At 42.7% G+C, this 12,003-nt stretch overlaps 1 protein-coding gene across 17 annotated transcripts in view; it reads right to left on the bottom strand.

The window, feature by feature from the left end:
- The window catches only part of LOC310762898 (disks large homolog 5-like), a 124,284-nt gene that overhangs the window by 47,986 nt on the left and 64,295 nt on the right, over positions 1-12,003 (bottom strand). For 11 of the 17 annotated variants that reach the window (XM_083614542.1, XM_083614541.1, XM_083614557.1 and 8 more), the window contains 9 exons: positions 10,662-10,846; positions 9,138-9,308; positions 8,204-8,336; positions 7,861-7,988; positions 5,326-5,501; positions 5,050-5,153; positions 3,968-4,060; positions 2,733-3,758; positions 41-179 (listed from right to left, as the gene is read on the bottom strand). In XM_083614542.1, the coding sequence (XP_083470668.1) occupies positions 41-179; positions 2,733-3,758; positions 3,968-4,060; positions 5,050-5,153; positions 5,326-5,501; positions 7,861-7,988; positions 8,204-8,336; positions 9,138-9,308; positions 10,662-10,846 (2,155 nt within the window). The remainder of the gene's footprint in view (positions 1-40; positions 180-2,732; positions 3,759-3,967; positions 4,061-5,049; positions 5,154-5,325; positions 5,502-7,860; positions 7,989-8,203; positions 8,337-9,137; positions 9,309-10,661; positions 10,847-12,003) is intronic. The other 6 variants (XM_083614551.1, XM_083614555.1, XM_083614552.1 and 3 more) reach the window with 1 other exon arrangement.

Below are 12,003 nucleotides of genomic sequence, written 5' to 3'. Positions count from 1 at the left end.
AAATTTCAAATCAAAACACAGTTCTTATGTTGTAACTAACCTGATGACAGGCTTCCAGGGTATAAAGAGGTAGGCACAAACCCATCGCTGTGCCTACCAGACTGTTTTGGTGAATACATTGGCCATTCTTGCAGCTCAGGAGAAAGATGCTCTTCACTTGCTGGAGTATATTTTTGTACCTGTGGGGAAAGTTCAGTATCACACACACTTTCAACTCAAAGTCATTATTCTGGTATCCAGCATGGCAGGGATGACCAACATCTAGCCCAGCATATTTTGCTGCACAAAAGATATCTAACAGTTCCCTGAGATTCAAGTAGGTAGCCGTGTTGGTCTGCTGTAGTCAAAATAAATTAAAACAATTCTTTAAAAAGAGAAGTTAAAAAGACTCTTCTTAAAAACCTAAAAACTCCCTTAAAAGAATCAAGTCTTCAAGAAAGTTATATGATCTAATAAAGTCTTTAAAAGAATCCTTCCAAAAGAATTATTTTTTTTTTTAATGTAGCACCTTAGAGACCAACTGAATAGTTTTAGGTATAAGCTTTTGTGTGCATGCACACTTCTTCAGGTACACTGAAACAGAAGTCATCAGACCCTTATATATAATTGAGGGGGATGGGTGATTCGCTAATGGGTATGGTAAGTCTGTTAGTGACCATTAATGACAGTCTGTGGGCAGGTAGGGTCTCAGCCTGCTTACCAGATGGAGCTGGTAGACAGATGCCCTGGACACAGAATTGACCTGCACCTCCATGGACAGCTGTGAGTCCAAAATGACTCCCAGGCTGAGCACCTGGTCCTTCAGGGGCACAGTTACCCCATTCAGGACCTGGGAGTCCTTCAATACCCACCCCATCCCCCCAAAACAGTACTTCTGTCTTGTCGGGATTCAACCTAAATCTGTTAGTGCCATCCATCCTCCAACCGCCTCCAGGCACTCACATAGGACCTTCGCCGCCCTCACTGGTTCTGATTTAAAAGAGAGGTAGAGCTGGGTATCATCTGCAAACTGATGAACACCCAGCGCCAACCCCAATGAAAAAAAAAAAAGCATGGGAGAGAGGACGGAACCCTGAGGCACCCCCACAAGTGAGGGCCCAGGGGTCAGAACACTCATCCCCCAATACCACTTTCTGAACACAGCCCAGGAGGAAGGAGCAGAACCACTGTATAACAGTGCCCCCAGCTCTCAGCCCCTCTAGCCAGTCCAGAAGGATGTTGTGGTCGATGGTATCAAAGGGTGCTGAGAGATCCAGCAGAACTAGGAAACACGCTTTCACCTTTGTCCCTAGCCCGCCGGAGATCATCGACCAGCACGACCAAGGCATTTTCAGTCCCATGGTGAGGCCTGAATCCTGATTGGAAGGGATCCAAATGGTCCGCATCCTCCAAGCATGCCTGGAGTTGTTCCGCAACCACCCACTCAATCGCCTTGCCCAAGAATGGAAGATTTGAGACTGGCCGATAGTTGGCCATATTGGCCGGGTCCAAAGATGTTTTTTAAAGAAGCGGTTTAATAACCACCTCTTTCAGCAGGCCTGGAAAGGCTCCCTCATAGCTTTTAGGAGCCAGGATGGGCAAGGATCAAAGAGACAGCTGGCCAGTTTCACTCATCCAAGCAGCCTGTCCACATCCACGGAGGTAACAGATTGAAACTGATCCCATGCAACTTGACTAGACAGGACTCTAGCACTCTCCCGCCCGAGCCCTGCTCCCACGGTGGAGTCTACCTCTTTCCGGATCTGAGCGACTTTATTTGCAAAAAAACTTTGCAAAATCATTGCAGATCTTGGGGTCCTTACTGGGCACCGATGGCACAGGTGGTTCTGTTAAATTGTGAACCACCTGAAAGAGTCTCCTTCTGCTGTTTTCCTTAGATGCAATAGAGGCGGTGAAGAAGGTCCTCTTCACCATCGCTATCACCACTTGGTAGGCTCGACGTTGAGCTCTAACCTGTGTCCGGTCAGATCAGAGTGAGTTTTCCACCACTGGCACTCTAGCTGTCTCAACTATTTTTTCATTGCCCTCAGCTCCAGAGAAAACCATGGGGCTGTCCGGGCTCCATGCAATTGGAGAGGGCACTTTGGAGCCAGACAGTCGATAGCCCTGGTTAACTCCACATTCCAGTGGGCCACCAGGGAATCAGCTGAAAGGCCATCAACATGGGATAAAACATCCCCTACCACTCTCTGGAAAACATTTGGATCCATTAAATGGCAGGGGCGGACCATCCGAATTGGTCCCACCTCCCTGCAGAGGGGAAGGGTCGTGGAGAAGTTCAATGCATACAAACATATACAATTTCATATTTACATGCAAGACATAATATCAAAATGGAGGACAGCTTCTCTTTACAGCTTGATGAATCCCACCCTACAAGTGGAACTGTGAGTTAATCTATCATAATTTGATTACAAATTGGAAGTTCAGCCAAGGGCTCAAATGTAAACTGCCTTGGGGTTGGATCTTGGCTACAGGTTGCTAATGAGCCACTCCTGCATTATGGGGTTCTGCTTCTTAGTAAAGGCAACTACCACGTGTGGAACTGCCCCACAAACGTTCCACTTCATTTCAACTTCCAATTCCCAGGATCTTAAGCATACACCTGGGAAAACCAGTTAACCCTTTTCTTTTCTTTTGCTCTTTGCCTTGATGCAGAAAAGGTACGCAACACAAATAAATCTCTTTGGAAAGTATGTGCCAGGACCCACACTTCACGTTCTGGTATCTACCTGATGAGGTGGATTAGGAATAGGCACAGGGGTTAGTTTATGTCTCAAGGCAGGAGCAGACTTGGGCCTTGGCCTTTTAATTTTGGGCTCTTCCATTCTTTGAAAACCAATGTCATCTTCATAGGATTTCCTTGAAGGCAAATGTGCAGAGTCGACCCCCTCTTCCCTGTAATAATGTCCAGAAGGTCTACCTCGCCCCTTATGAATACCACAGTCTGGCTTGAGTTCAATGGACACAGGAGGCTGAGCTGTGGCAGGACTGGATGGTGGCGAGCTGGTCATGGCGGTGGAGTCAGAGGTGGAGCTTGCTTGCTGTTTGTGTTTGAACTTAATAGAATCACTTCTCTTGGGAGGGGTGGGAGGGGTGGAAATGGCTTCCGTTTTGGAGGGCTGGGGCGAATGTCCCAACACCTGATTGGGAGACAGGTAGTCCATCTTAGGAGGAGTAAGAGGCCTCTTGAAAGTGTCTGGATCAAAGATGGACTTCCGTTGTTTTGGCTTTTTGTACACAGAGAATTTTTCTGTTTCCGCAGCTGAAATGTTGACCATTATCTTGGGCCAAGTGCCACCGCTGTGCTTCTCACCATGCCCTTTGTCCAACACACTCTCAATCACCATGCAGTCTGCTACTGTGGGCTCAAAAGGCAGTCTCCTGCTGTCCAGACCAACAATGCCATAGCTTGGTTCCCCATACACATCTGGACTAAAGGAGCCTAGGCTGTGTTCAGAGGTACTGTGGCACCCATGGACTGCACTCTGGTGAGTGTCTGTGTGCAAAACTGTGTTGGAGAATGGTTTGAGATCGCAGTACAAGTTGCTCTCCTGATCATTCTGGTCCTTCTTGGTGTCCATTATGTCTGGATTGAAAATGTCTGTTTGGGTTGAGCTGTTGTGTTTTAAGTTTCTTTTATTCTGAGCCTGCACCTCCGATGCATGGACCCTGCAGTTTGATATTTTCTCTGAATCCTTGAGGTTTTCAAATATGTTTTGACCACTCCAAGATGAGCTTGAGCTCTGAGGAAAAACCTAGGTGGAGAAATAAAAAAGAACATGCTCTCAGCAGAATGCTAATACTGAAGCATCTTGTGTTTTGCCCTCTTCTTCCTGCTGGTATAATTTGCAGGTTGTTAGGCAGTATTTTTAACAGCTACGCAGTAGATGAAAGTAAGCCCATGTTTTAAAATGGAAGGTGTGTCCTTTACTCCCTTTTACCTCCAACCCCCTTCAACACTCACCTTCATCAATGAAAGCGTAAGTGATTCCCTGCAGTTTCGCAGCAAAGCTTCACATTCAGTCAGTGATTTATTATCTAGTGCAATGCCATTTATCTGCAATGAAAGTATGGCATGTCAACCATGCAAAAGCTAGCAGTGGGTCAACACCTTGGCTGGCTGACATTCAATAAAGATAAATGCCAGGCTGCCTCAAGGCAATACCATCATGTGGTATTCACTATGCTCAGCTCCTACAAACTGCAAATTAGGTCTCAGACACAGGTTTCCTACAAGTATCTGCATAACCACTGTGAGAACAGGATGCTGGGCTACATGGGCCTTCTGGCTGTTCTATGTTCTTAGACTTGGATGATTTATGTTCCCACTTCCTCTAAAGAACATTACTCCAACACTTCTCTTGTCATGTGTTTGCATATGAGCCTAAACTAAGTATGTCTCCTTGGGAACCATGGAAACATTGTGTAACAATGACTGAAAACTTGGACAGCGCTGGATTCAAAGCTGGAGCCCCAAACTACAAGCCATAATTTTCAGGGAGCCAATATTATCTGTGTCAGACTACATCATCAGAAAAGAAACAAACTGTGAAAATTTGACAAATGGGGTTCAACCGTCGAGTTTAAAAAGTCTTGACTTTAGACTGCCCCTCAGATTTATTTCTGCAAAGCCTTGGATATATCATGGAACATATAGTATGTCTCTTACTGGCACACAAAATCGTGGTCAAGGAATCTAACTATGTTTTGGTGTGATATCTGAATAGACAAACTATGGCTTGCTGGCAAACAGCAAGCCAAAGCCCAAAACCATAGTTTGAAGTAAGTCTTGCAAACCATGGTTTATGCAAAGTAGGGATGTGAAAACCACTGTGTCTTATAGACTGGAGTGCTAAGCAGATGAAATTCTAAAACAGACTAGTAACTCTTAAAGCATGCATTGCCTGGATGTTTGGTAGCACAAATCATGGTTTTATTAGCACAAACTGTAGTTTGTCATAATATCTGAATCTCAGTTCAGATATCTCTATATACGATACCTCAATTCTCAAATGTGAGCTAAGAAACACTAAAAATGTGACTTACGGCAATTATTCTATCTCCCACTGCAAGGGATCCCTCTTTGGCAGCTGGGCTACCAGGCACTACAGTAGCAACAAATACTCCATTTTCTAGACCAATTCCACTATCTGAAATTGAGAAGATAGGTGCATAGGTTACTTTGTTCGTTACTATGGTATATATTTTTGTGTTTTTATATTGTGATATTTGAATGAAGGACGGTATAGAAATTTCACTGGGGAATGTGTGAAACAATACCATGAACTCATCACTGAAATTAAAAAAGTATAAGGGAATTACCTTTGTGGCCAGCAAGATTTATGTGTAGTGGTGTTATCACTTTCCCTCCTAAGGACTTCCTTCTGCGAACAACCATATTTATAACTCCTCCGCCATTAAGTACCGCTTTTATTACTTGCTTCTTATCCTTGTTGGTAAGGTCCACATCGTTTATCTTCAGCAGCCAATCATTCACTCTGATTAATTAGAGCAAAGGCAAGGAAATCAATTTCCATTTATCCTACATGTGCTTATAAGCAATGATTATGCCAAGTGAAATGCAGACACTTCTAATACCAAGATGATACAACAATATCTTAACTCATTTCTTGGTTTCTGGAGAACGGTTTGGTGACTGCTCTATTTTTGTCATGACATCAATTAAGGATTCCTTAAGGATTGCAGCATCTTTCACATTCATCAGACAGAGAGAACATGTCTCATATTTTTTTCTGAATCAGCATTTAGGTACAGCTCACATGAAGTAGTAATATTTCTGCCAAAAGCTGTACGGATGGAGAATTTCTGGTTTACAGATCAGTCTCTTAGCTACAGGTGAAACTCGGAAAATTAGAATATCATGGAAAAGTTCATTTGTTTCAGTAATTCAACTTAAAAGGTGAAACCAATATATGAGATAGACTCATGACATACAAAGCGAGATATGTCAAGCCTTTATTTGTTATAATTGTGATGATTACGGGGTACAGCTAACGTCTTGAGCAGCCCATCCACTGTGTCGGGATTGTGTTTAGAATTAGTACACGAGATGCTTTGGGTAGCTTAGAAACAGTCCAAGCCTAGATGCCTGGAGTCATCCACCTGCCCTTTCCCTAAGGAACGTGTGTCCGTGCAGAGCCGGATATAAAGCCAAGGCTGCATTCAGCAGCCTTGGCAGGAGTGTGAGGCATTAACTGAGAAAAGGTTTTGCTCTGTGCAAGGTATCAGCGGAGAAGCTGAAGGTTACATGCTGCATAGTTCAGTATAGCATGGTGAGCTAGCATGGTAAAGTGCTAGCGGACCTTTCTGTATACTTGCATCTTCACAATGTTAACTTCTAAGACCAGAAGAACTGTATTATAGTAGATTAGCTCATGATGTACCAGCATCTCTTAAAGCAGGCATCCCCAAACTCGGCTCTCCAGCTATTTTGGGACTACAATTCCCATCATCCCTGACCACTGGTCCTGTTAGCTAGGGATGATGGGAGCTGTTGTTAGGTTTTCTTCATATTGATGTGGTCAATGGTGCTACTCAGAGGTGTGTTTGTAATTATAAGAGTGGCCAGCCAGATGGGCAGGGTTATTATTATTAATTATTATTATTATATAACCTACATGGCAGCACACCTGTGAGCTCTTGACAATACAGCACACCTCAGGTATCTTGACAATTTAACTAATTAGCAGGGGGGAGTTTACCTGCTGCACCGAATGCAGCGATGTGATTTTGAAAACTGTATTTAAGTTGACCAAATGCTTTGTATGGTACTGGCTGGTGTAGAGTGGTGAGTTGCAGCTGTTTGATTATTACAGTGGTACCTCAAGTTACATATGCTTCAGGTTACATACACTTCAGGTTACATACTCCGCTAACCCAGAAATAGTACCTCGGGTTAAGAACTTTGCTTCAAGATGAGAACAGAAATCGTGCTCCAGCGGCGCGGCAGCAGCAGGAGGCCCCCATTAGCTAAAGTGGTGCTTCAGGTTAAGAACAGACCTCCGGAACGAATTAAGTTCTTAGCCCGAGGTACCACTGTATTTAAAAATAAAGTAAGCAAAGATATTGTGGGCAAGTTTTTATTCCATCGCCCCAGTTGCTGTGCAAACTCGATTGGCGAAGGAAGTCCAACAGCTGTAGTCCCAAAACAGCTGGAGGGCCGAGTTTGGGGATGCCTGTCTTAAAGTTTATGTAGCTGGTGTGCTTATGTTTGTCTTGTACCATGAGACAACAAACACATTACACTTGAAGCTGAACTGAGTGGGAAAGGAGTTTTCTTAACTGGGAACGGTAGAAAAGGCTGACTACTGGAAAGCAGGAAAACTCTTGATGCTCTGTTGAAGCTGTGCATACTCTGCTGATCACACTGGTCCAAGTGTGGTGTAGTATTAACAACAGATGGTGGGCCCAAGTCTAACAGGGTATGGGCCGATTCACTCTTACAGGTCATAAAAGGTGTACTCTGCTCTTCAAAAATATAACCAGGGAAGTAACCTTCAGAATACTGACAACCACTTCTCCTTTGCTGCCAACACTATTTTTGGGCTGGGGAGAGAAAATCATATGCCCTGTCAATGTACACCTGTGCAGACTGTCAAACCCAGTAGAAACTTACAGATTGAAAGGGATCCTATTCACCCAGCCCCTACCTCCATAGGCTGATTGCAATTTACACGTCAGCATGCATAGTGTCTGAAAGCATTATCTGAAACCACAGTCACCTCCCCTGACCCTCCATGTCAACCCAATTTGTCCTCACAGGACCAATATATTATATTTATAATGCACGTTATATATTAGCACTGGCAACTAAACGACAAACTACTGATTCTTTACCTTAATCGACCGTCTGCAATGCTTCCTTTGTCCACTTTGGTAACAAATATTCCGCAGTCTCCGGGAAGATATGGTTCATTCACACCTTCGGCCACGTCAAAACCAAGGGCTTTCAAATCCATATCTTCCTAATGGATATGAAATGCTATATGTTATATGCAGTGATTCTGTACACATACAGAGTGTAAGTAACTGAATTATTTTGACTATATAGTACCTCCAGTTTTCTGTGCCTGTTTTTTCTTTGGAGGGGGTAGGGGATGAGAGAGAGGCTTCAACAAATGGGACACTCTCTCTCACACACAAAGGAGAGAGTAACATTTGACCAGGACCTCAGTCTTACCCTGTCTTTCTCAAACTCTACTACTTCTGTTTCCCACTCTAAAGAATCCGTATCGATGGCTGAATCATGAGAGCTGTGGGCCATCAACTGCCGGAACCTTGCTTCCTTTTCCAACTGATTCTCCATCTTCTCTCTATGGGGAGAAACACACCTGAGTACTTCAAGCAAGGAAAGCAGGTATCAACAGCATACAGTAAGAACAAAAATATTGTAACAGACAGTGGAGGTTGTGTCGGCATTCCAAAACCTTACATCAAATGGGACTGAAGCAGCAAATGCAGACCTGGATCCTTTCTCTTTCATAAAGCGGTTACAAATCACGCCGACGCGTACTTGGAACATTAATGCTATTCAAGAGGGCATCCACCACACCCCATTCTGCTTGCCCAACCTGCTGCTGCTGCCAGCACCAAGTCATCTCCTTTACTCTTCCAGCTTTAGAGGGCTTTTAGCCCTTCAGGGCTGGAAGAAGGGAGAGATCTGTGTGCAGTGTTTCACGGATGCCATCTTGGCAGAGAGACAGCCCAGAAACTGAACAAGTGAATGTATTTAAATGCACAGGTAGTGGCACTAAACTATACCAGTTATGGAGGCTGCTCTATCTCCACTGCAGATGCTACAGGAAGGCTCACCTGGGAGGAGACTGGCTACCTGCAGAGATGGTCAACACGGCCCACCTGTTCCAAAGGCAAGTACAACTGCCCTCCTGATTACACAACTGAGTGTTTTCTCCCATTTCTCTCTCTCCTGCCCTCTGATTACTTAGCTATAGGCCTGGCTACATTATTTTGTGATGTAATTCTGGTACACACCTCCTCAGGTTTGCCAATTAACAGCATTTTTTAAAGCGGGAGGAAAAAATTGCATACACATTCTTTTCAGCCTTCCAGGTTGTCCTACCCCAAGGGCTCAGGGAAGAAAACACTTAACATACAATATCAAGTCAGAGTTACACGTTGAAGGGGTTTCTGGAACGCACTTCAGCTCTTTCAATTCACGCACAGCGTCGTTCTTTTGCTTCCTCATATCATCCAGATTGCGAAGAGCCTCAGCCAGGTCGCTCACTGCTCTGTCTCTTTCCCTCCTCAGGTTATCACACAGAGTCCTTCAAAATGGAGAAAAATTGAAAGGAAATGTTAATCTATTAAGATACTTTAAAAAAAAAAAAAATCACCAGCACCCAAGGTGTTGTTTTCCAGACAGCCTTGTGCTAGACAACGAATTAGATGCAGGTGCCGGACTGGACCAAGCAGCCTGTACTCCCAACACTTCAGACTCTTTTCTCCTTCACTCCATTGGCAGTGGGCTAGAAAGAAGACATCAAGTGCAATTAATTAATAGAGTCATAGAATTGTAGTTGGAAGGGGCCACGAGAGTCATCTAGTCCAACCCTCTGAAATGAAGGAATCTTTTTGCCCAGTGTGGGGCTCAGACCCATGAACCTGAGATTAAGAGTCTCGTGCTCTACCGTGGACTTGTAAAAGGGTAAAAGAGTATTGGGAAATGATATATAATGAATTTTTAAAAATGTTTAAAAGAAGCTTTCCCAAAAAAAACAGTCCTTTTAGTTGGGGATAATTCGGAGGGATATTCCCAGGTGTCAAAAAATATTATTTATGCACGCTACTACTGCGGCCCGTGTTCTGCTAGCCCCAAAATGGAAAATGAACAAGGTCCCAACCTAAGAAGAATGGCAACTTAAACTAATGGAATATGCACAGCTTGCAGATTTAACATACAGAATAAGAGAACAAGAAGAACATACATTTAATAAAGACTGGAAAATGTTTACTGAATATATGGGTGGAAATTGTGTTCATTTAAAAACGCTGGTAGCATTAAGATAAATTCAACAGTGCAAATAAGCTTTGATGCGATGTAATAATGATTCATGAATGGTTTAGTTCATGTAAAATATGCAGGGATGTATGGTATGCAAAATGAACCATGGAAAGAGAAGAAGGGAAGTCATTGAATTAAGGCTGTCTAAATGAATTATTTTGAAATGTAAATTAGAAAAAATTAATAAAAATGAAAGAGAGAGAGAGAGAGAGAGAGAGAGAGAGAGACTCATGCTCTACCAACTCAGCTATTTTTAAAAATGCAAATTTATTACTATTAATCTGGAATATTTGCAGAGAGATAAGCTGGAGAGAGAGTATATTCTGATATAAGGCTTGCATACCACTCCCAGTTGTCCACATGCATGGAGAACACATGAATCAAAAGTAGCTAATTTGGCCCTTATTTTCAGATTGCAGCTGTACTATTTTCCCTCTTAAAAACAAAGCCAACATTACTGCATATTATTTTCTTCCCCTAGTTCAGGACTGCCATCCTGAGAACAGTTTTAACTGAATGCAACACGGCTGCAGCCCCTAGCAAATAACTGGGCAGCTCAACTGTACACTGCAAATAAACTCCTGGGGAGAACTGTCAAACTGTTGTTTGTTTTTACCGTATGCTCTCTCGTTCTGCCACAATCTTGTCGCGTTCCTGAAAGGCCCAATCTCTTCTGCATTTTGCGACTTCTGCTTCCTGGACAGCTTCTTTTAACTCCTGTGACATTGCCTCGTATTGCTTCCGCAGCATTTCAATTTCTTTGTTTGCTCGTTCTATATCCAGTGTAGCAGAATCTTGTATCTGAGGAAGTCGAATCATGCAATTCATTTAAACACCATTCATGGGATGTAGTTACACTTTGGGCTTAAAAAAACAACAAACCTTTTTACAGGGGTTTAAAAAAGACACAAGAGTTCTGGATTTGGGGTATGAGCCGATTTCCCAGAATGTGTTCTATTATCATGCCATGGGCTCACTCTACCTACCTCCTACTTTAACTAACATAATTTCTAGCATTAATTTCGGGATAGGCACATGCACAATATGTCAGCTTTCAATACTTCATGCACATTTTTTTCTTACAGGTTACTGAACACCACCAGTGTGTGCATGTGTATTGTTCACTTACTTAGTCACTCGGGTTTCTGACATCCATTACTGCCAATTGCTGTTACTGAACTGTTTGTAAGATGCCTGCTACATTACGCTTTTGTTTTACTTGTGCATCATTTCTCTTTTATTTTGAATGTTTTGATTTTTAATTGCATCTTCATTGTTGCTTTTGTTTTACTTGTGCATCATTTCTTTTTTATTTTAAATGTTTTGATTGATAAGAAAAAAGTATGTCCACTGATTATATCAGTGTGAAGTAGAAAATGGTGAGATTTGTGGGACATGTCAATATTCTTTTTTGTAAATTAATTTAATCACAATGTGCATGCACTGGTACGTTTTTGCAACCTAGCAGATAGAGACAAACCGAAAACTACGGCAAATTATGCATTCCTAGCAGGCTGAATAGCAAAATAAATAAATAACAGACAAATGAGAGATTATTAATGTACTCTGGAAGCAAGGATGGGCAATTCAGAATGCCCAAATCAAGTGAGAAATTTGGAAAGAGAGAATCTCTTAAATATCTCAACTTGATGCCAGTTGTAAACTTTTGAGGAGCCAAGGAGTGGGAGCTGATTAACAAATTTTTGTTTTTAGTCATGTGCATAATAATGTAACACAGGCACATGACAAACACGGATTTCACAAAGGTACACGCATAAGAGAGCTAGGGGACTGATTCATCACCTAATGATATTACGGGTTAAACTCTACAATGATTTGAACAGCAACTACAATGATTTGAACAGCAACTCACACTGAACCCAGCCCAATGTCTACTGAGTCACAGAACATCCTTTTCCCACTTCTATCCTTGCCATTTGCAAGATTGTCACTCAAAT

The sequence above is a fragment of the Podarcis filfolensis genome (genome assembly GCF_964270895.1).
Source record: "Podarcis filfolensis genome assembly, chromosome: 5".
NCBI lineage: Eukaryota > Metazoa > Chordata > Lepidosauria > Squamata > Lacertidae > Podarcis > Podarcis filfolensis.
The sequence above is the reverse complement of the archived record's forward strand: the minus strand, read 5'-3'. Positions and strand labels throughout refer to the sequence as shown.